The sequence below is a fragment of the Andrena cerasifolii genome, chromosome 4 (assembly GCF_050908995.1).
Source record: "Andrena cerasifolii isolate SP2316 chromosome 4, iyAndCera1_principal, whole genome shotgun sequence".
Lineage (NCBI taxonomy): Eukaryota > Metazoa > Arthropoda > Insecta > Hymenoptera > Andrenidae > Andrena > Andrena cerasifolii.
In genome coordinates this window covers 13,601,674-13,625,747 of record NC_135121.1, presented here as the reverse complement: position 1 = coordinate 13,625,747, position 24,074 = coordinate 13,601,674, and the positions used below count along the sequence as shown (strand labels likewise).

Below are 24,074 nucleotides of genomic sequence, written 5' to 3'. Positions count from 1 at the left end.
CTAAAATTATAAAAGTATCAGCAATATTTCCATGTTTTATAACAAACAAAAGTGAAAAAATTGTTAACGTAAACAGATGTAGAAACCCAGAACTATGTAGAACGTTGATTTTGGAAGAAAAGAATTCATGAAAATTGCTCTTATTTCACACACTTTTGAGCGAGTACCCCTTCAAGTGAATAACACAATTAGCACAACCGATCATTTTATCGGACGAGGCGCATAATCCCGCAGTGGTCGCGGAACGTAAATTATCAACGGCCCCTATTAACAGATCGAGGCCACAACGGGCTGCGCCAAATGCGAGTGTCGCGATCCCTGCCTGGGCATCGCCTGTCCAGGGGCCAGCCAAACGTGCGAGTTGATCGACGTGACGTGCGCCCGTCCGCCGTGCCCGCCGATCCCCAGCTGTCGCAAAGCGAAGTCCCTGGCGACGATCTGCCCGGCGGGCGAGCCGCTGCAAATCACGGACTCGCCGCGACCGTTCCTCTGCGGCGATTCGCCCGGGAAGCCGACGTGCCCGCCGATGTACAGCTGCCAGGTGGAGCCGAAGCAGGAGTACGGTGTCTGTTGCCCGTCCAGCATAAACCTGAAGAGGCCGGGCACGTGTCCGCTGGAGGAGCCAGCGATCTGCGGGAACTCGTGCCAGCACGATCTGGAGTGCCCTGGGCCGCAGAAGTGCTGCAACAGCGAGCGATGCGGGGGAGGCGTGTGCTCCGTTCCTCAGGGTCTCAGCGCCTGCCTTCGGGACAGGGTTCTGGCAGAGATGCTGAGCATCTCCGAGAGACAGGGGCGAGGATACGTTCCCCAGTGCATGGAGGGTAAGATGTAGTTTTAGCTAATTGATTATCCGATGGGTGAAAGGAGGAAGGTTGAGGCGAAGGGTGAACGAACTCTGTAGATGTCTGTGTGTGTACACGTGACTTGAGATGCGAATTCTTGGGCGAGTGAATGGGGTCTAAGTAGTAGCTATCTGATTTTTATTGTTAATTTGCTCATCTATGGATTTTGGGTGTTAGATGGAGGATACGAGCTTAGGCAATGCTCGAGGAACGGTCTGATGTGCTGGTGCGTTGATAACAATGGTAGGAAGATGTCTGGCTCGATGGGGCCGGCCGAGAAGGTTGATTGCAAATCGATAGCGAAGGGGAGATCGCTGCCTCCATCCTGTGTCTCCCAGCAGTGCGCCCAGGTCTGCCAATACGGGTTCAAAACGGACGCCTCCGGGTGTCCCAGTTGCGAATGCGATAATCCTTGCGAGGGGTGAGCCCGCGGTTGCACTTATTCGAATGTACCTCGCGAAGGAACTATTACGATGGGATACTAACTTCAGCTGTCGATTCTTCCTCAGGTTCCCTTGCCCAGAGAAAGAGGAGTGCGTGCTGAGCCGCGAGGATGGATGCCCCGACTTCCTTTGCCCCACGAAACCAGAGTGCAAGCCCAAGAAAACCTACAAGAGCCCCTGCGCCTTCGGAACACCTTTGATCGACGACGAGCGCAACGCGGTGACCTGTTCCGAGAACAACACCTGTTCGCAGGGCTACAGATGCACTGCCGTGCCAGAGGCTGGCCAGTCGGTGTGCTGCATGACATCAGCGAACTCCACGAAGCCGCAGACCAGTAAGATATCTCTCTACAGTGACAGCGCATCATTCCAATTCAACTCGCGCAGCTAAAGTTACATAAAGGGGGTATACATTAAGGGGGCAATTTTGTGGATTTTTTTACAAGTCAACGGCTTGACGAAGATTTCCCGTTTTTTTACTATCTTTACATAGTATTATGAACTACTTAAAAAAAAGTTTCAGTTTAAAAACTATTGTTTTTTACATGTATAAAATGTGCTGATTCCCTAATCAGGGGTAATTATCGGTAGCTATAAGTACCTGCGACGCGAACGGCCGAACCGCTGCGATCGGCCAAGCCGCTGCGCCGCCTCATGCTATCTGGATTGTTTCATTCAAATGCCTATAACTTCGTCAATTTTCCGAATTTTTACATCGGACTTGTTTTATAATATTTCTAAAACATCAATCTATGAAAACATGTATATATAAAAAATCCGATTTTTCACACTTTCAAACGGTTATACCCCCTTAAAGCGGGAAGAGAAACTTCACGGTCGATTCTGCTGTTGCAGTGTGCGAGTACCTGCGAGAGTTCAACGACCGCATGGAAGGGACAAGGGAGGACATGTCCCTGGCAATACCGGCGCCCCAGTGCGAGAAGGACGGCAGCTACAAGCCCCTGCAGTGCGAGAACGGCACCTGCTCCTGCGTGAACGAACGCGGGGTGGTGTTGAAGACGGACGTGAACCGTACCGCCGACTGCAAGGAGATGAACGATCTCCTGAAGCTGTGCGGATCCCTGTCCTGCGACCTGGCCTGCCCCTATGGCTACGAAGTGGACGCGACCGGCTGCGAGCAGTGCCGCTGTCACGATCCCTGCAGACACGTGGCCTGTGCCTCTCAGGAGACCTGCACGATGGTCGACGTGAATTGTGGCACCGGGCAGTACTGTCCAGCGGTACCGGCCTGCCTGGCCATGAAACCGGGACAGTGTCCATATCTGGTGCCGAGCTCGTCGAGCTGCGAGCTGCAGTGCAGCAACGATCAGGAGTGCTCGGCAATGGAGAAGTGCTGTTCCACCGGTTGCGGTACGCAGTGCGTGGCTCCAGTGGTGGCGACTGCTTGCCAGCACGCGCGCGCAGTGGCGGAACACGCGGCCAGAGAGTCCGGGGAGCCGGCCAGGAGGACCTACATACCCAGATGCGACGCCGGCGGAGCCTTCGAGCCGGTGCAATGCCACAATAGGATGTGCTGGTGCGTGGACGAGGAAGGCAGAGAGGCGGCCGGCACGCGTGTCCTCGAGGGCGTGGTACCTAAATGTAGCACGCCGCTCACGTGTCCTGATATTGACTGCAAGCTCGACTGCACTGAAGGATTCGAGCTGGACCCCGACAGCGGCTGTCCAACCTGCTCCTGTCGGGACCCTTGCAAGAGCGTCAGCTGCCGCGGCGAGAACGAGGCGTGCAGAATGGTCGAGGTAGCCTGCAGCGTACCGCCGTGCCCACCTGTTCCGGTCTGCCTACCGAAAAAGGACAACCCGTGCCCGAATGGCTCGCCACTGTTGGACCAAGACGGCTCCGCAGCGACCTGTGGGCCACACGGTCGCCACTGTCCATCCACGCACAAATGCGAGCTCTCCCCTTTGGACGAGTACGCTGTATGCTGCCCGAAGCCCCGCGAGGTCTGCTTCGAACCGCCCAGAAAGGTGGCGTGCAACCCAGGGATGGGTTTCAACGAGACCGAGAGGTGGTACTTCGATCCAGAGCGGAACGAGTGCCGGCGAAAGGTCGAGTGCACCCTGGGCCACAACGATTTCTCCAGCCGTCTAGTCTGCGACACGGTGTGCCCCGTGCTGTCGCAGTGCGAGAGGCTCCGGGAGAAGAACCTGAAGACGTCGCAGAGACTGAAGCAGCCGACGTTCCTGCCCAGATGCGATCCGGAGACTGGGATGTGGGAGTCAGTCCAGTGTCTGGAGCACGTCGGCGTCTGCTGGTGCGTGAACAGAAAGGGTCAGCCGGTGAAGGGCTCGCTCACCAGGGGGCCGGAGCCCAAGTGCAACTTCAGGCAGGCCAGACGGGGCGGCAGGGGGCCGGCGGCGCAGGAAATCGACCGTGAAATTCAGGCGTTCATGGAGAACGCTCTGATAAACTTGGAAACGGACAGCCAGGAGCAAATCGGGAAGGTGCTGGGTACTAGGTGCCAGGCGATGAAGGACAAAGGCCACGTTCCAGCTATCTGCGATCGCCAGGGCAGGTTCGAGCCGACCCAGTGCGCCGGAGATACTTGCTGGTGCGTGGACGAGGCAGGCAATCAACTTATCGGCTCGGAACCTTTCTTGAAAGGAACGAATATATGCCGTAAGTGGGGCAACAATTATTTCTCAACGTATCGGATATAAACCAAACTTCTTCTTACAAGGAGAGGTTCCCAGGTGATTGCGATTAAGCAGACAATTTAAGACAGACGACTGGCAGACTTAAGATAACACTAGCATTTACTTGCAGTTTTCAGTAAGTACTATGTGCTATGCATACGTATTTCACGTATTTACTGAAAAATTAGTAAAAACTGTTTCTAATAAATACTTGATCCTTTATTGCATACGGAACTGAGTGTTTGCTTGAAAAATCACTAGTAAAAGCTTATACTTGCTTTTACGCATACGGCTCGTTGTAACGGAGATGGAACTTGAACTTCCCTTGCGTTTGTCACTTCTGTTCCATTCTGTGCTTCAAGACGCGCAACAAACGCTATGTAATTCGTCTTTTCTGCTTGTTAGTGCCGACTCCAGTGGAAGCCGTCGAAGTTACTCTACGTTTCCCCGGCCGATTCCTCGCCAGCGACGAGAACACTTTCGTCAGGCAAGCGGAGGACCTCCTCCGGGAGCTGGGCGCCAGAGTGAAGAACAATATACGAGTGGAGATCAATCAGGACTCAGCCATAATCAGTTTCGAGATAATAGGTCCGAGCAAGATCGACGTGGCGTTCCACTTGGAAGAATTGACCAGGATCCAGAAGTTAACGATGCTGGGATCGTTCGCGGACGAAACCACCTCCCGTTTCGCGCACAGGGCGACTCCAATCGCCATGCAGAGTAGAATCGTCGCGTTGGAGCAACGGGAGATCCTCACCGAAGTAGAAACGCCCGTTTACCAGACAGCCACTCTTGTCCTGGCCGCCGGGAGCGCCTTCATAATCAGCAGCCTGCTGATTCTACTGATGCTGTACCGCAAGAAAGTATGTCTGTCGATTTTGTCAGCCCCTTCGAAACAATCTGTAGATTTGAAATCCTTGGAGCCTCATAATCCGGGGGACGAGTCGTGAGATTATTGTTTGGCTTTCAGATAAAAATGAAGGACCCGACGAAGTCGTTGGCAGCGGACCAGCATTTCCTTGCGTACCAGCAACCAGTGTATGTGATATCAGGGGTAGATCAGGAGGAGAAGAAGGATGTCGCTGAGGCGCACGATAGCGCGTCCACGTCGGACGTTGTGGTCGGTACATAAGAACGCTCGGCACGGTCGACGGCCCGTGGTTCGTTCTTATCAGGCGCGCGCGCGCGCGATATTTAGTCGTAATCGAAGTTACGTCTGCGTAATCCACCCCCTCTTACTTCGATGAAATATTTATTCTTCAGCACGAGATGCATCGCGATTGCTAGAATCGACGGTCGACCGAACGGTTCGCGGGCAGTGCTTCCTTCGTTGTGCACCGCGAACGGGGATTTCGGTCGTTAGTGAATCCCCATTGCGTCCACGGCAGAGGATGTACATACCTGTGATACCTCAAGGGAGGGGAAAAAGGAATAGGCCTTCGGTCGGTCGCCGATGAGGTAGTTCTTATCTAGAACGAGATCTGACTTTCTCGCGGGTTTCTCTAAACGTCGTCACGAGCGCAAAAATGTCCTGGCCCCTTTCGAATTACATATCGCGAGGATATGGTTGCGTTGGCGTGTATCGTGGGTGTAAATATTAGATTCATACTGTGTTCGTTTATTTATATAGCTCAATAAAGTATCAGACATTCCTCTATCCATCAGCGACACCATACATTCAAATTTCAAACGATTCGCAGCATCCCCTGGCCGCCGCTTCGAATCACCGTTCGACCAATCGCGGACCTGTTTCCCTACGTCCCGATCGCCCAGTCTATATGCCATGCACGAAAGAAGAAGACGAACGAAACCTAAGCGCGATTACACGTAGACGATACATTTCGAACGAAGTAGTTTTGGGTAATTACGCACAGCCCTGGACCATAGTCGTAAGTAGAAGCGCGCCTTTTTCAGCCAGACCTCCGCCAATCAGACGGCTGCTGGCCCGTCTGGAGTTTCCACTCGCCCCGCAAGCTTCATGGCGCGAATAACAACCCAATGCACGATAATCGCGAGCAGCAATGCAATTCGTGGATGAGAAAATCGTCCATACAATTCTAACATCACCGGCCACCTCTACTCGTACGATAATCGCCCGTAGAAAACAGCGAGACGTTCTGTTCTCTATTTAACGAGTAAATGGTGTCGGTGCGACGGGTGGAAACGCAGCCTGAGCTTTCGACGGAGGCGCACGAATGGTGCCGAACGTGAGCCGAGGCCGAGACCGAGTCGCCCTTTAGACGAAGCGCGGAGTGACCAATCGAGCGGTTCGGTTTGGTGGGGGCTGCCAAGGGACGGTAAACGAGTGCTTATTGCGATACACCGTTCTCGGTACGTACGCGAGACAAGATTCGCTCGGGTGTTCGTGACACGCCTCGTGCTGCTCGTAACGCGTTCGCAAGCGGGCCCAGGGTGCAGCAGCGGGGCAAGCAGAGTGAAAACAAATACAGGAAACTCAAAGAGCGGATAGGGAATCCAGGGGGGGGGGGAGATAAAAAGAGGAGCTTTTAATGGCTCTGAGACGGTTGGAAACATAAGGACGGGGGCTTGCATTGGCGAACGGTGCGCCTCCGCGGTGAGCAGCATCGCGTCAAGCTCGCTGCTCCTGCTGCATCCGCCTGCTCCGCGGAGATCCGACTTTGGGCGACGGGCCTCCTCCTGTTGCTGCCGTCGCCGATTCAGCCTCCGTTTTCGTCTCTGTTAGGTGCGAACGCAGGGAGAGCCGAGTGTTTATAACTGCACGGTGCTGGTAGCGTTGACGAAGGGAAAGGGAAAGGGAGGTGGAGTGAAAAAGAGAGAGGGACATAGAGAAGGGAAAGAAACTGGGCAAGATAGAGCGAGAGAGAGGAAAGGAACGAGGAGGGACGAGTGTTGTGCGCGTGCGAAGAAGTGAGAAGGAGATAGAAAGCGAGTAGGAAAGGAGGGCTTAAGGCTGGACGGACGGGATATTCGAAGCGGTGCGCCACACACATCTCCACGGGGAAGGTCGTATTTACCCGCGGCGAGTAATCCGTTCGCGAGACAGTTTGTAGGTGGAACCTGGGCGAACGTATCGAAGCGAACGACGCAACGCCACCACCAGCGGCGAAGCCTGTCGCGGAACGGTGTCACGGTGCGGTTCGATCTGGTTTCACGAGCAGCCGACGCGAATTCTGGATAACCTGATCGCGCCGCCCGAAGTGTCAGCTCGTCGACAGGCGTGACAGCCCGTCGGCTGGCTGGTCCGTCCTCTGGTCCTACCTTTCTTGGCGACTAGCGTGCCGTGCGTTACCTGTCCGCGATGTTCACGGGGAGAGTGAAGATCGAGATATGCGAGGCGGTCGGGCTTAGGGCGACGGACAAGCAGCGAAAGTTCTGGCAGGACGAGCCTATACTCGACCCGTACGTTCAGCTGGACGTTGACGAGAACCACCTCGACCGATCGTCCACCAAGCCCAAGACTTTCGACCCGGTGTGGAACGAGTGTTTCACGCACGAGGTCCAGGACGCGGTGATGCTCGGGCTTACTGTCTTCCACGACGCGGCCCTGCCGCCAGACTACTTCGTCGCCAACTGCAGCATCCCGTTCGAGGAACTTGTCAACAGGAATGACACCACTGGTGGCTTCTGGGTTGGTTTACGATCTACCTCCCTACTAATTCCGATGGATCGTTTTCTTGACGATAGAGCCGATTGAGTTTCCGATATGCTCTGTAATAGGTATCGGCCTATTTGAGTTTGTTTTGTCGTTGACACTGCTAGGTTCGGCGTTGACGTGCGCCATGAGAAGACGGTGGGTAATCTATGTTTGCGTATGATTTCATTGCGGGACAACTGAAGGTAGCGTGATAAGATTGTTTTAATAGTGACGGAGAAGAAGAGAGATCGTAGATAGAGGGTTACATAGATTTGATCGGTTCCGGAATCAGCTTGAATTCTTCGACATGTTACGAGTTAGTAGGTTACGAGTTAATTGTACGCTAATAGTAGGAGATTTAAGTTCGAGTTTAAAGATGATTTCAGTTTTTCGTTCTGTCGCTTCATGTCGTATCCAAGTTTGTATGGAATAATGAAATAATGTTGGTTTTAGGTGGACCTCGAGCCTCAAGGGAAGTTACGGGTCAGGATCGAACTACGGTGGAATGACCAAGGTAAAGGACCGGTGATAGTTGGACAGAATGTACGTAGCATATATTTTCGCAATAAAATTTTAGATCAACAAACAGGCTGTGGTGCAGGTGATGGAGAAGGAATCAGGGGCACGGGCAGTGGAAGCATTACCGCTGGGAAAGAGCCCAGGAGGGAATTCAAGGAACGACAGGGCTTCAATCGGCGGAGGGGTGCTATGCGGCGGAGGGTTCATCAAGCGAATGGTCACAAATTCATGGCTACGTTCCTGAGGCAACCAACTTTCTGTTCTCACTGCCGTGAATTCATATGGTACGTGTTTCGGTGAATACGTTATACTTATACCTGCTTAGGGTCTACTTCACAAGCATACTCTAACTCTGTTTCAATGCATTTACTAATTCAAATCATTTCATGGTATCAAATACTGTGCACTGAATTTGGTGTGTACGCTTTAATCGATACTTTACGTCGAGGTTTGATAATTTTATGCACACCAAAGTAAAGCGGGATTTTGGGTACATTAAATAATTCTAAAAGTGTTGAAGTTGCATGTTTGGGTATTTGGGTCTTTTATAACTTATTGTAGTATCATCAAGAGGGTATACGGCTTATCAAACACTACTTTGGACATTCCTTTAGATACATATCTTCCTTAATTCATTATTACAACGAATAGGAACCTTTTCAATTAATGGACTATCGCATAATATAACATCTGGAACATTTAACAAATGCATTTGGTTCCTCGACTTTAAGTTTTCGAGAGCCCTTTCGATTTCTACCCCCTTGCAGTGAAATAACAAGTACTATTTGGGATCGGCAAATCAACCAGAAATAGGCTGCATGCATTGGTTTTACAAGGGCGTACTGTGTGTATTGTTTGGTGAAACTACCCGAGGATTAACAAGGTGTTGTAGTACTTGTATAAGAGAATTTACCGATACAGAAGTAGGCTGTTTTTAAAAAAGTATTTACACAAACATGACAAGACAGACATGCATATCAAGCGGCAATTGTCTCCCTAATCCTCTTTGAAAGGCTAGCATAAACGTCTGATTATGGTTTATGATTCAAGAAGGCATACGTATGTGTTTCACAAGGGTACACATGGAGATGATGTGATGTGTTTTGTCTGTTGTATTTCAGGGGCTTGGGCAAGCAGGGTTACCAGTGTCAAGGTGAGAAGACACATACACGTTATTAACAGATATTATAATTATATATTTGCTTGCTCTATCTTTGTGTGAACATATGTTTCTCTAGGTGTGTGTATGTGTACTTAGTTTTCTCGCAATGAATCAAAGTATTTAGGACGATCAGCGACTTTCATAGTTGAGCTCGAAAACGTCAATTGTTCGACAACGTTTCATTTGGCCCACGCCTCGATACTCGATGCTGCGCTTCCTATAACAATCCTTAAAAGTGAAACTTAATGTTTGCGATACATTGATCGAGTTCTCGCTGCAAATTATGTTAGCTCTGATCTAACACGGTATTAATTGGGGAAATATTATCATCGCACGTCTTCAAATGCAACATAACAAGTCATTGAGAGGTTTCAATGGTTCCATCTTACCGCATCCTTAGAGTTCATATACTGTCTTTAATGTTCAAGCTTACCATTGTTCCTACGGCAGGACTATCACAACATCCACCAAAATTTTACTTATGCTTGTCATTCCGAATCAATGCGTCTAATCACGCATGCAGCCAGCTTCGGTCATGCTACGCTCGATGCCACTTACATCACATAAATCTGAATATTAAGCTAAGCGTTATTGTGTTTCAGTTTGCACATGTGTAGTTCACAAGAGGTGCCACAAGCTAGTTATTACAAAATGTCCGGGCATGAGAGACGAGGTAAACACAATTCATTTCGATATAAATATTATCCTAATGTCACTTGCGTTAAACCGAATGGCAGATTCCTCTTTCTACCGTTTAACGATATTCGAATGATGTTGAATTTCAGTCGAGCCAAGACACAGGAAGCCCGCGGTTCAGCATAGACATGCCACATCGTTTTGTTGTTCACAATTACAGAAGATTTACGTTTTGTGACCACTGTGGCTCGCTTTTGTATGGTTTATTCAGACAAGGCTTGCAATGCAAAGGTAAGTCGAAAGTCCTACGAACTCTTCGCATAAGAAACTGATTTACTTCTTCCTTACGCAGCTTGTCATATAAATGTCCACAAACGGTGCCAGAAAAATGTAGCGAATAACTGCGGAATTAACACAAAGGCTATGGCCGAGATTTTAAGTACGATGAATATATCTCCCGACAAGCAGATAAAAACTCCAAAGATTAATTATAGAACAACAATTTGCGAGTCTGGTCAGACGCCTCCGACCGTCAAGGTCACGGACACATTATCGACGGATAATTCGCAAACCGTTCAAAAAGTAGACGAGGCACCGGTTATCCCCACCGAGAACGCAATACCTGCTAGTGAAAACGAGGTTCGAAAGCTCGGCATCGAGGACTTCAATTTTATCAAAGTGCTCGGTAAAGGTAGCTTTGGGAAAGTGATGCTGGTGGAACGTAAAAGCAATCCGGACGAGGTTTACGCCGTGAAGATCTTGCGGAAGGATGTGATCATACAAGATGACGACGTGGATTGCACGATGACGGAGAAACGGATTTTAACGCTAGCCGCGAAGCATCCTTTTCTTACGGCTATTCACAGTTGTTTCCAGACAAACGATCGGTTGTTTTTCGTTATGGAGTTCGTGAACGGAGGTGAGAGTTGAAGGAAATCCTCACGCGTTTGAAGCGAAGTGGTACTCGTTACTTTCAGGGAACAGGGTTTGCAACTCGTCTCTCTTGTGTTTCAGGTGACTTAATGTTTCATATCCAGAAAGCGCGGAAATTCGACGAAGCAAGAGCACGTTTCTACGCAGCGGAAGTCACACTTGCATTACAGTTTCTCCACAAGCATCACGTTATTTATCGGGATCTGAAATTGGACAATATATTGCTGGACCAGGAAGGTCACTGTAAATTAGCAGACTTCGGTATGTGCAAGGAGGACATTATCGAAGGGCAAACGACCACAACAACGTTCTGCGGTACTCCTGATTATATAGCGCCAGAGATCCTTCAAGAGGCCCAGTATGGAGCGAGTGTCGACTGGTGGGCACTCGGGGTTTTGATGTACGAAATGATGGCTGGTCAACCACCCTTCGAAGCGGATAACGAGGACGATCTATTCGAGTCGATCTTGCGGGACGATGTACTTTATCCGATCTGGATCTCGAAGGAAGCAGTTTCTATCTTGAAAGGGTTCATGACGAAAAATCCTGCCAAGAGATTAGGTTGCGTCATCGCCAATGGCGGCGAGAGTGCCATAAAAGCTCATCCATTTTTTCAAGACATGGATTGGGACGCGCTTGAAGCACGCAAAGTTAAACCACCGATCAGGCCCAAAATCGTACGTTTATATGTTACACTTAACGCGCAAATTCTGCACCCTTGTCGTTTAATCGATTACTTGTTAATTAATGATCGCACGCGTTTTATAGAAAAGTAAAAAGGACACGATGAATTTCGACGCGGAATTCACGAAGGAGGAACCGGTATTGACGCCGGAGGATCCGGACGAAGTGAGCTACATCAATCAAGAGGAATTCCAAGGGTTCTCCTTCGTCAACAAAGACTTCAATCCCGCTAGGTTTGGAGCATAATCAGGAACGGGAACCGGCGAACGAAGAGGACAAAACGTTAATGTCGTCTTAACGCTTCTCGCTTAGAAAATTGGCGAGCCTGCCAATCTGCAAAGCTGAACATCGGCGTTTCGAAGCTGCTCGGGGTCTCCTTTGCATTTCCATCTCCGACGAAGATAACTTCACGCGGAAGCGGCGCCCAAGCTGCGAGAAAGTGGCGGGGATCATTGAGAAATTCGGGAATCTTCGTCTAGGGACTTTGAATAACCGGCAATGTCTGCGAGGATATCGATCATTAACGAGCAAATGTTAATTTGGCACAGGCAGAGACGCGCTCGGATCTGAGTGTCTTAAGGTTTGGCAAAAGTCGCAATTTTTCTTTTCATTCCCGTGAAAAGCCAGGGGCAAGCGCGATCGAGAGGAAACGCCAACGAGAGATTCAATTCGCAGCGTTTAACCGAGAAAGGAGGATACACTTCGGAAATCGAGTACTGCTTAAGGAAATTAGTACAAAAAAAGAACAAAGGGGGGGGAGGGAAATAAGAGCAAAGAAAGTCATTTTCGATGGTTCGGGGGCAAAGATCGCTGGGCGATCTGTCATTTTCTGTTGAATTGATATTCTTAAAAATATATATATAATACTGTTAGAAACTCTACAGAAGTATTAGGGGAGGACGAAACATTTGAAGCGACAAGAGTTTTTCCAGTGACTTTTCATTCGTATATTTTCGTTTCCTCTCAGAACGCTTTCAAGGGATTTCTCTCGATACAAAGTGTTTTATATCGGTGAAAAAAAAAGAAAGGTGCACGCACAGGAACAATCTTGAGTCTGGAAAATGAGGAGAGCGTCGATCATTCTTTCCTTTTTATTGGAGATATCGCTCCCACTTCGGTATGCATCCGGTACATTTTTCTCTGATTTACAGACTCACGGTTAAAATCTTGTATAAAGACTTGGCACTCATTACGTATTTCCTTTTTAACACTTACGTACTTGCGTGGTAGTTTCGTTTGTGCAATTTGTCTGAGGATCATTTCGAAAGCAGGAAGATCAGAAAGTTATTCCGATATATTGCTTAAAAAGTAAGTCGAGTTTTAGGTCTTTAGTGTAGTGGTTGAGTCATTAGTGATCAAGACTGAACGTAAGCTGGGCTTAAGTTTTAAGTAAACCACCAGCGAGCGCAACTCATATAAAATGTCGAGTCTGCACGGAACAGACCTGTGCGCGTAGCATAGAAAGAGAAACCAATACCATAGAGAAATCGAGAAGTTTTATTCCAGTTCGAACGAGAGTCCGGCGTGTTCGAACGGTCTGAACTTTTCGTCGAGCTTTATCCAGAGGGGCATCTCGCAGCGCTTCTCCGATAGGATTTAAATTAAACAAAAGAAACAAAAAAAAAAGAAGGGACAAGAGACCATGCTCGCGTGGTGAAGATCGAGCAGGATACGATCTGACCAGGCGGTCATGGTGTTTCATACTTTAAAAAAATAGAACTTTAAGCGATCATAGACGTGACGGAGCGTCCACTGGTGGTCGCCGTCAAAGTTGCATAAATGATATATATATATATATACATAAAAATATGCGTATACACATACACGTACGTACGTGTGCACGTATAAAATTAACTTATTTTAACATACGCCTAAAGAATTCTCGGTGTATCTTCGGGTCTTTCGAACGACGGAAGTTACGCGCGCGCGAATTTCAAACTTACCGCCAAGCGTATTAAGAAGAACAATGTCCACCTAGCGATATTTGATGCACCTTCCAGAATCTTCGTACGTGTTGTCTCTAGTTAGGTGTCTAAGGCTTGAAGCATCAACTCGTGTACTTAAAATTAGAAAAGCTGAAAGCTCTATTAGCGTTAAGTGGTAAATTAGTCGAGCCTCATCCGCGCAACCGTGAAAATCCACTGAGGCGTGTGGCAACGTAAAATCAGTAAACGTTTGTTAGGTTAGGTCGGCGGCGCAGTGCCGGCTCGCGTGGCCGACAATCGCGGGGAGAAAGTTTTATCCAAAAATAGGGGGGAAAAAACTTGTCGAGGGTGACAGAGAAACAAAATACTCCTGTACAAGTCAGGGCACGTTATTTCTTCGTCCCGTGCCGTGTCGAGTTTGCACCAAAGATTTCACTCAGATTTTCCATAGAGCTTCGCAACCGAATACGCGGCCGCATTGTGAATGAATCACGCGAACGGGTCCGATTCGGATCCTTGGTGTAAACTGGTGATCGTCGTTGATAGCACTAAACGAATGATTTAGCCAATAATAATAATAATAATAATAGTAATGATAGCGTAACGACTAGTTAACGATACGTTTTAGCGAATACAGAAATTGAATCGGAGAGCACCGGCGAATTCGTAATAGTAGCGCAAGAAGAAAAAAAATTGAAAAACAAAAAAGGAACTACTTTAACGCGTCCGTGGCGTGACGAGCCACTAGATCGCAAACGCTCAGCCCCAGATTGCAGTCGAGTGGCTCGTCCCGTCGGATCGCGCGAATCGGTGTCGTGGTAATTGTCGTCGTGTACTCGCACATCTCTGTGTCCCCCATACGTATTAGGCCCGTTCAAAGGGAGGGTCATGGGAACAGAAAGCACAGAACAGAGAACAGAATCATTGGAAGAATTCGCGAGTTGCTAACCTCCGTGCGCTTCGAGCCTGTGCAGGACTCGAAGCGCAAGTGGGCGCAACGATCGAGGCAAGCAGAACAGTGGTTCCAAACGCGTCTCGCGTACCCGTCGCGCGTTGTTAGGAATTAACGGTGGAATACCGTCAGTACAAGGAGAATAAATTTACGCACGATCGTGTATCCGCGTTACGGTGCTGCTTTAAAGAGAAGTAGCGTCGCTGGCGATCATTAGCGTGGAGCGTTGATCGTTCGCATGTAAATGTAGCTGAATCGTACCTTTTTACAGCTTTTGCTTGCATAACGATAATTACCGACCAGCGACCCATAGTATCCTACCCGAAGTATCGACCGCCGCGTCGTTATCGTTCTCCGTGTACTGAATCCAGAGTGCTGCGCCCTTATCGACATTAATTAGTGAAACTTCATTTTGCATTTGATTCGTAGCCTCGGGGAAGCTCGATCACTGACGGGAGGAAATTTCTGTCCGGCGTCAGCGCCACGGATAATCTAGAATAATCTAGATAATCTGGATCGTCGCAGCGGTCAGGGCCAAGCACTCTGCTCGTTCGTCCGCGTTTATGCACTTACCGTGAATCTAGTCAGAACGGGAATACCGTGGGAGCAGTTACGTTTGTATCGAGAGGGTGAGCGAGAGGGAGAGAGACGAGTTAGTCCGGCCTACGCTTAAAAAAGAAAAGACGGTTTCGCGCGTCATTTCGACAGGAAATTACTGCTGTACCGTGTGTACCTATCGTTACGTCTAAGATTACCGGTGTAAACGGTTATCCCGTGCGTTTAAAAGGAGAAAAAAAATCGAACAAAAAAAAAAAAGAAAAGCGAGGAGAACAAAAGCACTTTATCGGTCGCTAGATTTAGCGAGGTAAGTTTCTGTTAGTCTTCTGTCCCGGCGCGTGTTAGAGCGTTTCGTGCACCGCGTTTTCAACCGATAAATCGTAACCAGCGACGCGCCCCGTTAGGTTGTGGAACTCCGTTTTTGTCAGACAGAACCGATTTATCCCAGCCTCGATGTTCGTTGCGAAAGTGGGGAAAGAGACGAGGGAACGTAACGATTGCCGTCCTGAACACATCGATACGACGAGCGAGATTCAATCGAACATCCAACGGTCTCTTTCGGCTTTACGATTCGCGCGTAGAAAGTAAGTAATCGCTTCGAGCGATTCCATCTAGATCCGTCGACGTTGTACGAAAGAAAGCAGCAGCGCTGCGTTGAAGGAAAAGTTGCCCGTATCGATAACCGTGGGTCGAACCCTCGATTGATGGAAAGACGAACAGCTATGAAGTTGTTATAGGAGCGTACTATTATTATTACTGTTATTCTAGCAACGAGCATCGGCCTGACAAAAACGGATTATCTGTTCTTTTGTTATTACCGAGTTATACGTTCTTGTTTCTTTTGAAGAGACGTGTAACGCTTTCGTTTATTGTAACGTTGTATTGTTTTACAGTATTTATGTCGTCTCGCCGAACCCTTAATCTGTAATTTCGCGCAAGTATTCTCGAGGGTTGCGTTTATTGTCCGTATATTAAGGTCGCTAGGTAGTAGCACAAGTTATACACACGTGTGTATATATATCTGTTAGTTTCCTTCGAGGGTATCAATCTTTTCGCAGGCTATTCCGTTTGCGAGGAATCTTTTCCCCGTCGCCATTTTAGCGTATCGTTTCTTTCTTTTTAAAAGAGAGATGGTCGAAACAGTTTTCTACTTAATTTCCCACTTTTTACATGCCCGAGTTTCGTACGTGCGCGTTAAGCTTCTCTAACGATCGCGCTTCGCAGCAAACGGCTTACGGCGTCGCTCGTATTTCTTTTTATCACCGCGAACGAGAAAACCCGGGAAAGTATCTTTATACATACGTACATATATATATACACACACACACACAAACGTGTATTACAAATGTTTAACGATGCATGTTGTATGTTCAACGGCTATCCGTTAAGATCGATTCATTTCCGTCAGACACCTCTTTCTTTCGATTCTCAAAGGGAACTATCGTCATCGATTTCGTGGCGTATAAGTGTCAGTGTCCATAATCGGCCGGAGGCTAGGAAAATAATGAAATCAGTTTACGTGAAACGAGGAGGGGGGGGGGGGAGGCGATAGATATGTATCTACACATTCAGCGAAGTTCGCGGTACCGTGATAGGTGCGAGAGAAAGAGAGATAAATTAAGTGCCGATTCCCTCGCCCCCCAAGTCCCCGGGAATTTTCGCAGTGAGATTTTTTTTGTAATCGCTAGTCAGAATCGTGTTAATAGGGCGTGTTAAGCGAGAGAACACCGTGCGTGGTCGGTGACACCCGTTCGTTTCATCTCGGGCTCTGGCTGTGGCGCACGCGCGCCGAACGTCACGTGGTTCCTGCTCCCTTAAAAGTGGGGGCGGAGGCGTCATTGTGTATATATTTAATGCGCGGATTAATCGCGGTCAGTTAACGAGCGCGTGTCGGGCGTCGACCACGCGTCAGTCGATGTACGTAAGTAGCGCATGAAGTAGTATATAAAGTTATATATATACATATATATATATTATATGAAATTAAGATGATAAAAAGAGAATTAACATTGTTGCAATATAGAGTTTTAAGTAGGGTCGCACATGACTATCGACGGTGGTACCTTTCGTTTTTAGAATATAATTTATAAGAGAATGAGATATATATATATATATATATACATATATATAAACATTATGAGGAAGAAGATAGAAATGTATATATTTATAAATATATAGGCGACATGAGGAATATATATATATGATATATTTATAAATATATATATGTATTATATAAATATAAATATTACCGTAACTAGGCGTAACACCGTAAATCTTTACGTTCCTTCAGACCTACGTTAAAATCCGTCATTTTTCTTTCCGTTTCAACGATCTTGGTTTGCTTTTCCGTTCCGTGAACGCCGGAATAGCGCGCCGGAGGGGGAAAACTTCGCGTGATCGCAGAGCCAAGGAGGAGGGGGGAGTTAAAAAATACACAAACAAAAAAAGAAAACAAAAAAGGGACCAACGTCGCTGAATACGAACGAACATTCGAGGATTTTATCCTGGGTCTGAACGATAATTTGGGAGGTCGTGCGAAAAACGGAAAACAAAGACAAAAAAAGAGGGCAGGCGAGGATAGCGAAACATACGACAAAATAAAAAAAAATAAGCTCTGTATATCGTACTAAGTATATGCCTGTGCACAGTGTTGGGTAAACATATTCTAAAGGAGGCAACAGAGAGCATCGCTTCGGGAAATCGCGATCGGATCGTCGGCGCTCCTATTTCGTGTGTGTTATTAAGCAATCGTCATATCTGTCGGTCACGATGATTATAGTAATAAGGGCGATGATGTATAAGTCGTGCGAATGTAGTTTGTTGACGAAGACAGAGCGAAGAGGGGGAAGGAACGATTGGGGGACGGCGCAGGAGGTCCCGGTAACTAGTGATCCTCTGGGCAGTGATCGGAACAACGTGTATCGTCGCTGATTGGTTGCCGCGATTTGGAGCAAAAGCGGAAGTAGACAGAGAAAGAAACTGTAAAAAAAAGAAAGAGGCAGAAATACTAATAGAAAGAGACAGGAATACTGACAGAAAGAGAGATAGAAATACTGCTAGAAAGAGACAGATAAACGTTTAGGTTATGTTTACTTCCGGTTTTGCCCCAAAATGGCTGCGGTTATGCCGATCACTCCCTGGAGGATCACTACCAGTAACCGATGGGCTGGTAGGCGACTGGTGGCGACGTGTGACTTGTACAGAACCAGTTAGGCTAGAAAGCCGCTGCGAAATGGAATGCGAGACGTTGCTCGCCGGGAATCGTTGGATCAGCGCTTCGTGTCGGCTTCTCGGAAGTTCCACTTTATATTTTTTGTATGTTTACGCGCGCTCGCCCATACAAGTCAACGCGCACGACACACACGCACACTATTCGCGAGCGCGCAACCACACAGGACGCGCACAATTCACGCGTGGATCGCGTACACGACAGGCACACAGAAACACGCGCGCACAGGCAGGCCGTTATTTTCGAGCGCTCGATCGAAGGCGAGTAGAATAATAGATTAATCGTTTCTGCGCTCAGATGTTACTCAACACTGCTTTAAGTACTTGAAATGTAAAATCCCGCGTAACACGAGGCTCTTTTTCTAGCTTCGCTTATTCGAAAAGCACAAAAGGTCCGCATCCACTGAACGAGCCGGAATCATCGGGCTGGAAACTGATTTCCGCGTAAGCTTTTTACTAGCGGCGATTATTATCAGAAAACGAGGGGGAAAGGGGGGGAGGGGGGTTTAGCCCCCCAGATAAGAGCAGCCGTCCGTACGATTGAGAAACGAGAAAGTGATGAGACTGGGAGGGGAACGATCGAAGATCGAAAGGGATCGAGCTTTCGATGCTCGAATAGGCAGCGATCGCTGTGTTAATTATCGTATCCAACGTGCCCGTTGAATTTCTTATAGCGCGCGTACTATATGTTATTCGACCGGTAGGCTTCGCGGAAGATCTCTGTGTGTCTTTCGTCGGCTGAATTAGGGGAGGTTTTAGCATTCCTTTCTGAGGGTCTTTAGATTTCATTACGCGACACGATCAGGTTCCTCGGAGCTGTTTCTTTTCTCCAATCGTTCAGTTCAGTTGCTTCCGAATGTATTTACACGTAGAATTTGTATGTAAGTGTAACGTTACGCATGCGCGCGCGATATAGAAACGCAGCGCGCGCGTGCGTAACGCTGCATCGAACGTTGCAATGATACTGTGCCAGGGAAAGTGGTATTTTGATATATTTTATTTCGATCTTCCTTTGAAGTCTGTGTTAATTACGACGAAGGCTACTTTGTAAGCTGAAATTGTTGATATTGGTCCGTTGAGGCGCATTCTATTTTAGTGTCTGATAAAGTCGTTGATTTATATTTGAATATTAAGGAGGGACACACTGCTTTCACTGGCACAGTGCTTTGCGTCGAAAGGTGTACGGTTCATTGAAAGTAAAAGCACAGATATTTTTATATACCCCTCCCTAATAATTTTGTAAACCACCTGTTGCATTTGTTAAACATAAGTTCACCGTAGCTCCAAGTTTCTCCTCCAAAGTTGCCGGTACTTTCAATGACCCAGAATCGTGCGTTTAAGATCAGCCGGCACTAGCGAGCTGCTTGAGCGTCAACTTCATAGAGAGCAGGCGTTTATTTTTTTAATGCGCACCCCCTGCTGATCATTCTTCGAACACCGTGCGCAAACGCAGCAGTAAATGAGGATCGAGGGCGACTCGCATAAGCCAAAGCGTTGATTTCGTTACTTTGCGCGGGAGAAGGGGGAACTCGCTTGTCGTCCACGAGTTCCCCTCGACGAAACCGCAACGTTAGAGCCTGCGTCGCGCGACGCGCTTCGCAAGCCCGCGATTAATCGCTGTTCTGTGTTACGTTTAACGATAACATTATTCAGTAAGGATTTATGAATGTTCGCGTAGCCAAGGGGAATAGAGAGTCTATTTAATTAACACGTTACTGTTAACACCTTGCGAACCGATATTGCGACACTCTCGACGTTAGATCAGAAGCAAGCGTTATTCATCCGTGTACATTGCTTCTCAATTTAAAATTCATTTTACGAGCAAAGAATGATCTATTGGTGCGCAAGATGTTAAGTATATTCGCGGTAATTTTTAATTAATCATCGGTGCTCCACGTGACTGGGCATCGTTATTGATCGTTTCGTTCTGTTGCGTGCGTGATGGGACAGCGAGAAACGAATCAAACCAGCGACAGCCTGCGTTTCCATGTAACGATTAAAAGATCGAGGATCGCGCGACGATCAAGCTCCACAGCGATCTCGCAAAAACGATACGTCCAATCGCTGTTTCTTTCCCGCGAGATCTATTGTACCGCTGTTGATCGTCGCGCCGATTCTGCCGGACGTTTTTACTTAAGCCTGATTTCATGCCGAAGATGCGACAGTGATTGCTGCCGAATCCGAAAAGTCCGAACTCTAATTTATAAATATGTGATAGAGAAGCGCACGGGCAGAGAGATCGTTTCTCTCTCGTTCACCGCCGACGGAAATGAGATAAGGGGGGGATAGACTTTTAATGGAATTGGGAGAAACCTAGGAAGCGAAGGTAATCTTACGTTTATTTGAAAGATGCTTTCCCTGCTCGTGCGCGACGAGAACTATATATATATATATATATATATTAGCGAACGTTACGAATGAGCATTATTTATTTCTCGATTGTATTTATATATCGTTAATCGTAGCGAGTTGTAATAGTAGTTTTACGGAAGTGTTATTATCTGGTGCTGTGTCGGTACGCGCCTGTCGATGCAGCTGGCTCGAGTCAGGGTGAAAGTAACGAGGGGGGTTGCCTGGTCGAAGGGGCAGCTTGGAAACCGTTCCGGAACTAGGTGGAAAATACTCGCCTCCTGTTAACGAACTTTTACTTAACTCGGTAATATATCGATATCAACGAATTAGCTACTTGTTACTCGTTTGCTTGAGGAGTGGTGGTTTCCTGTGCAAAAATCACCGCTGCCGATAAGCGTAACCAAGTCAGCTCGAGCTCGATCGTATTACCGTGGTAATTAAAAGTATTTCATACCTGATTAACCCTTTGGGCGGTGTAGGTAACTGCTGGGATCTGCTTTATCGACCGTCGACTTGGAACGCGATTCTACGCGACAACGCTGAGTGCACCGAACACCTAGTTCGCCAAATTACTCGGAACGTCATATTGATCGATGAGAAAATGAGATCCATGACTCGATCCCAGAATGCGCATCGAAGGCTACGTGCCGATCATTAATACCGCGGCTATGATTCGTTGCGTGCACATTGCAAGTTCAAACCATGGCGAGTGTGTGCTGCTTAAGTTTGCACGAGCCCTTCCCGCGCTAGTTCCCCCCGATTTCCGTTCTATTTCGTTCGAAGCATTCCGTATTTGCGTACCCAGCGAGCGAGCAAGCACTTTCCCCACATAGTTCGATTGCTTCGCGTAGGGAACACATTTACCGACCGGCAATTAGGACACGCGAAATTCTGTTACATTTCAAACGTCTCGCGTCGCGATACTTTAATACAGGTTGCCGATAGGGGCGTTCCAGGTGTGTGGTTGGCGTCGAGCAAGAGCCGTTAACTTCGCGCAAATGCGTCGGAAATGCAATTACCAGTTCCGTTGGCGTCCAGCTGTCTCTCGGCGAGGGAGCATTGTATGAAAGCGCTTTTGGTGTTCTGCGACAAAACAGTGAGTCCTATACGAGGCTAGTACGATAAGCGAACCCTTTGCACTCGATGTTTCTTTCAATGTACGTTAAGTGACGAATCGGATTATTGAAATATAAGAAGTAATTCTGAAACGACCGATCGGCTGTTTGTTCTATGATTTCTGAAGCGACTGATTCAGGTACCAAGTGGCACGTTGCCTGAGTGAATTTTTCAAGTATTAGGAGTATGGTTAAGTGGAACTGTTTCGCTTCCTTTGTATTAATTGTGGGATTTCACGGCGTGTAATTGGGGTTAGGGTGCGCTGGAGACTGATCGTTATTTCATGCGATCGATAATTTATCCGTGCGACGGATCGATGCGTTCTGGAAGTTTCCTTTCTTTTCGATCGAGTGGAAAGGGTTGAAAACTAGGCGAAACTGTATACCTCTATTATTCGTTCGCAAATTATTAGAGCGCGCCCCGAGTTATTCGCAGGTTATATCTTACGTCGGTCGAAGATTGCGCAGGGGAGAATATTTCGTTGTATCTCGAAGGAAAGTATTTTTACGATACCAGTTAGAGGGATCAGAGGATCAAGTGTGAAATCGGAGATCACGTATCAGGTATTTGATTGAGCGAGTGAGCGATTCAAGACGGATAAGGAATGAAAATAGCAATTCAGATTTGCACGTCCTGTTGATCATCGTATCCGTGTATTTTGTAACGTTAGCGTCGCGATATGCGCGTATTCCTATGGAATCGATGATTCGTAAGTCTAAGTTTAATGGAAGAAAACAGCGCGGTAAAATGAGAGTTGGTTGGAAAGAGAATTCGTACTGTCAACATTCGTTCGAAAGTATCGATCGAAACGCGTTCTCTCAGTGCTTCTTCTCTGTTAACATTTCTGTTGCTGCATTCGCGTTTAGTTGTGCAATGAGTTGTGTATTGTAAATTGTAAATAATGGTAGAGGTAAAATTTCACAGAATTGGCGGTAATTTAAAAATGAATTCGGTTGTAAATTCGCAACTCGTTTCTGCTCAAGTTTATATTTCAAACGATAATTGAGCTCGCGTATTCAAGCGGATTACCTCTTCGTTTCTTTACAGGTGCCAAAGAACAATACAGGAAGAACGAAAATACATTTTCATATAAGTAGCATGAGAAAGAGAAACAGGAAAGACACAGAAGCAATATAATTTTCTTGCGCTGCAACGTTCGCTCTATCTCTGCCAAAGTGGATCAAGTACGACGGCGAGGTATTCTATTTTTCTAAGTGACCAAGCACAATCTTTAAGGATAATTTAATATTATTCTTCGATAACTGCGTACGTACATTTTTTATGAGGTCGTGAGGATTTTTATAGCGTTTGTTGAGAGTCAACTTTGAAGCGAGATTTGCGCACAAATTTTTCATACGGGTTGTAAATCATTAGCACTTCAGTTTCGATCCATTATGGCGGAGGTGGGGTTTCTGCGAAATTAAATTAGCTCGATTGTATAGAGCCCCTCTCGTCTGTTTCGTTTCATAAGGGGCCCAGAAGCTCTATCGAAGTAGAAATCTCGTTTTCGGTTAACAACCAAGAATGATGCGTGCAAGCCGAGAACGTTCGTAATATCGCAATTTCCGTTCCGTTACTTTCTCGTTCCATTTACACCATTCTAAAGCGTTACTTCTATTCTTCTGTTCGACAGAGATATTTATTTTGTTATATTTACAAATTTTGTGCGCGCGTGACATATTGCCTGTGCGTTTGCCGTGGTTGCCCCGTGGCCACAATCAATGATGGTAAATTAAACGGTTGCGAATATATTTAATAAAACGATGCATTAACGGGGTGTCGTTCTCACTGCAAATACACGGGCAATCGTACTGCGAAGCGAGGTACTGTTACTTGTCTGGTCATTATGTACAAAACACGAATAAAAAAAGCATATATATATACATAAAAAATGTACTATGAATTATTCCATATTCCTCGATTCGCACATATTTCTTCCTACCTAGTAACTTTCTTCAAGGGGTTTCTTTTAAATGCAGCGTGAATATACAGTTTAACAGTTTGCTTATACGTTGTAGTGCTACAGTCACTAAAGAATAATTTTTTTTCTTGTACTATAATTTCGATGGTGATATACTACGAACGCCTGCAAAGTTTTAGTTTTACTATTCGTTTACTATTCGGCTTTTTGTCGTTTTCGTAAAGAACGCGAGTGGCTCATTTCAAGTTGTTTATTGCTCATTTCATTTGATTTGTGGTTATGGGTTATATTTATTGATGACTGGGTAATTCTTTCACCCGCGCGGGGTTAATTTTTTCTAAAAATATTGTATTGCCATCCAAGCTACGCAGACCTGCAAAGTTTCAAGACAATTGGATAGTTGGAAGTGGGTTAAATTTGAGTTGCCAGATTTGAAATCGTTTAAAAAGCTTTGTTATCTCATTCCGAGCGCGGCATTAATCGCGAACTCCGAACAGGTCGGTAAAGTTGAGTTACCCGCGCAGCCGATA

At 47.0% G+C, this 24,074-nt stretch overlaps 2 protein-coding genes across 6 annotated transcripts in view; both read left to right on the top strand.

Annotated features, from left to right (window-relative positions):
- The window catches only part of LOC143368251 (thyroglobulin), a 28,813-nt gene extending 23,210 nt beyond the window's left edge, over nucleotides 1–5,603 (top strand). The window contains exons 4-9 of the mRNA XM_076810786.1: nucleotides 275–821; nucleotides 1,020–1,263; nucleotides 1,352–1,620; nucleotides 2,141–3,925; nucleotides 4,348–4,805; nucleotides 4,913–5,603. Coding sequence (XP_076666901.1) covers nucleotides 275–821; nucleotides 1,020–1,263; nucleotides 1,352–1,620; nucleotides 2,141–3,925; nucleotides 4,348–4,805; nucleotides 4,913–5,074 — 3,465 coding nt within the window. The 3' untranslated portion in view covers nucleotides 5,075–5,603. The remainder of the gene's footprint in view (nucleotides 1–274; nucleotides 822–1,019; nucleotides 1,264–1,351; nucleotides 1,621–2,140; nucleotides 3,926–4,347; nucleotides 4,806–4,912) is intronic.
- Nucleotides 5,604–6,234: 631 nt separating this feature from the next.
- Nucleotides 6,235–23,515, top strand: Pkc98e (Protein kinase C). 5 transcript variants are annotated; one of them, XR_013085248.1, is made up of 10 exons: nucleotides 6,235–7,552; nucleotides 8,012–8,072; nucleotides 8,136–8,361; nucleotides 9,199–9,230; nucleotides 9,842–9,912; nucleotides 10,025–10,166; nucleotides 10,228–10,794; nucleotides 10,890–11,485; nucleotides 11,577–18,416; nucleotides 18,522–23,515. XR_013085248.1 is itself a non-coding variant. In XM_076811323.1 (9 exons), exons 1-9 carry the CDS (start codon nucleotides 7,223–7,225, stop codon nucleotides 11,736–11,738), a joined length of 2,163 nt encoding a protein of 720 aa, XP_076667438.1. In that variant the 5' UTR covers nucleotides 6,235–7,222; the 3' UTR covers nucleotides 11,739–23,515. The 5 variants fall into 5 exon arrangements, 4 of the variants coding, with proteins under 4 accessions (XP_076667438.1, XP_076667437.1, XP_076667436.1 ...); XM_076811323.1 differs by having other exon boundaries at nucleotides 8,160–8,361; nucleotides 11,577–23,515; XM_076811322.1 differs by having other exon boundaries at nucleotides 8,148–8,361; nucleotides 11,577–23,515.
- The last annotated feature ends 559 nt before the right edge of the window (nucleotides 23,516–24,074 follow it).

Bases quoted from the DNA above. Each gene is read 5' to 3' on its own strand.
- Pkc98e (XM_076811321.1), top strand. From the start codon at position 7,223: ATGTTCACGGGGAGAGTGAAGATCGAGATATGCGAGGCGGTCGGGCTT. The intron at 10,167-10,227 runs GTAAGTCGAAAG...TTCCTTACGCAG, and splicing joins ACAAGGCTTGCAATGCAAAG to CTTGTCATATAAATGTCCAC. The intron at 11,486-11,576 runs GTACGTTTATAT...CGCGTTTTATAG, and splicing joins CACCGATCAGGCCCAAAATC to AAAAGTAAAAAGGACACGAT.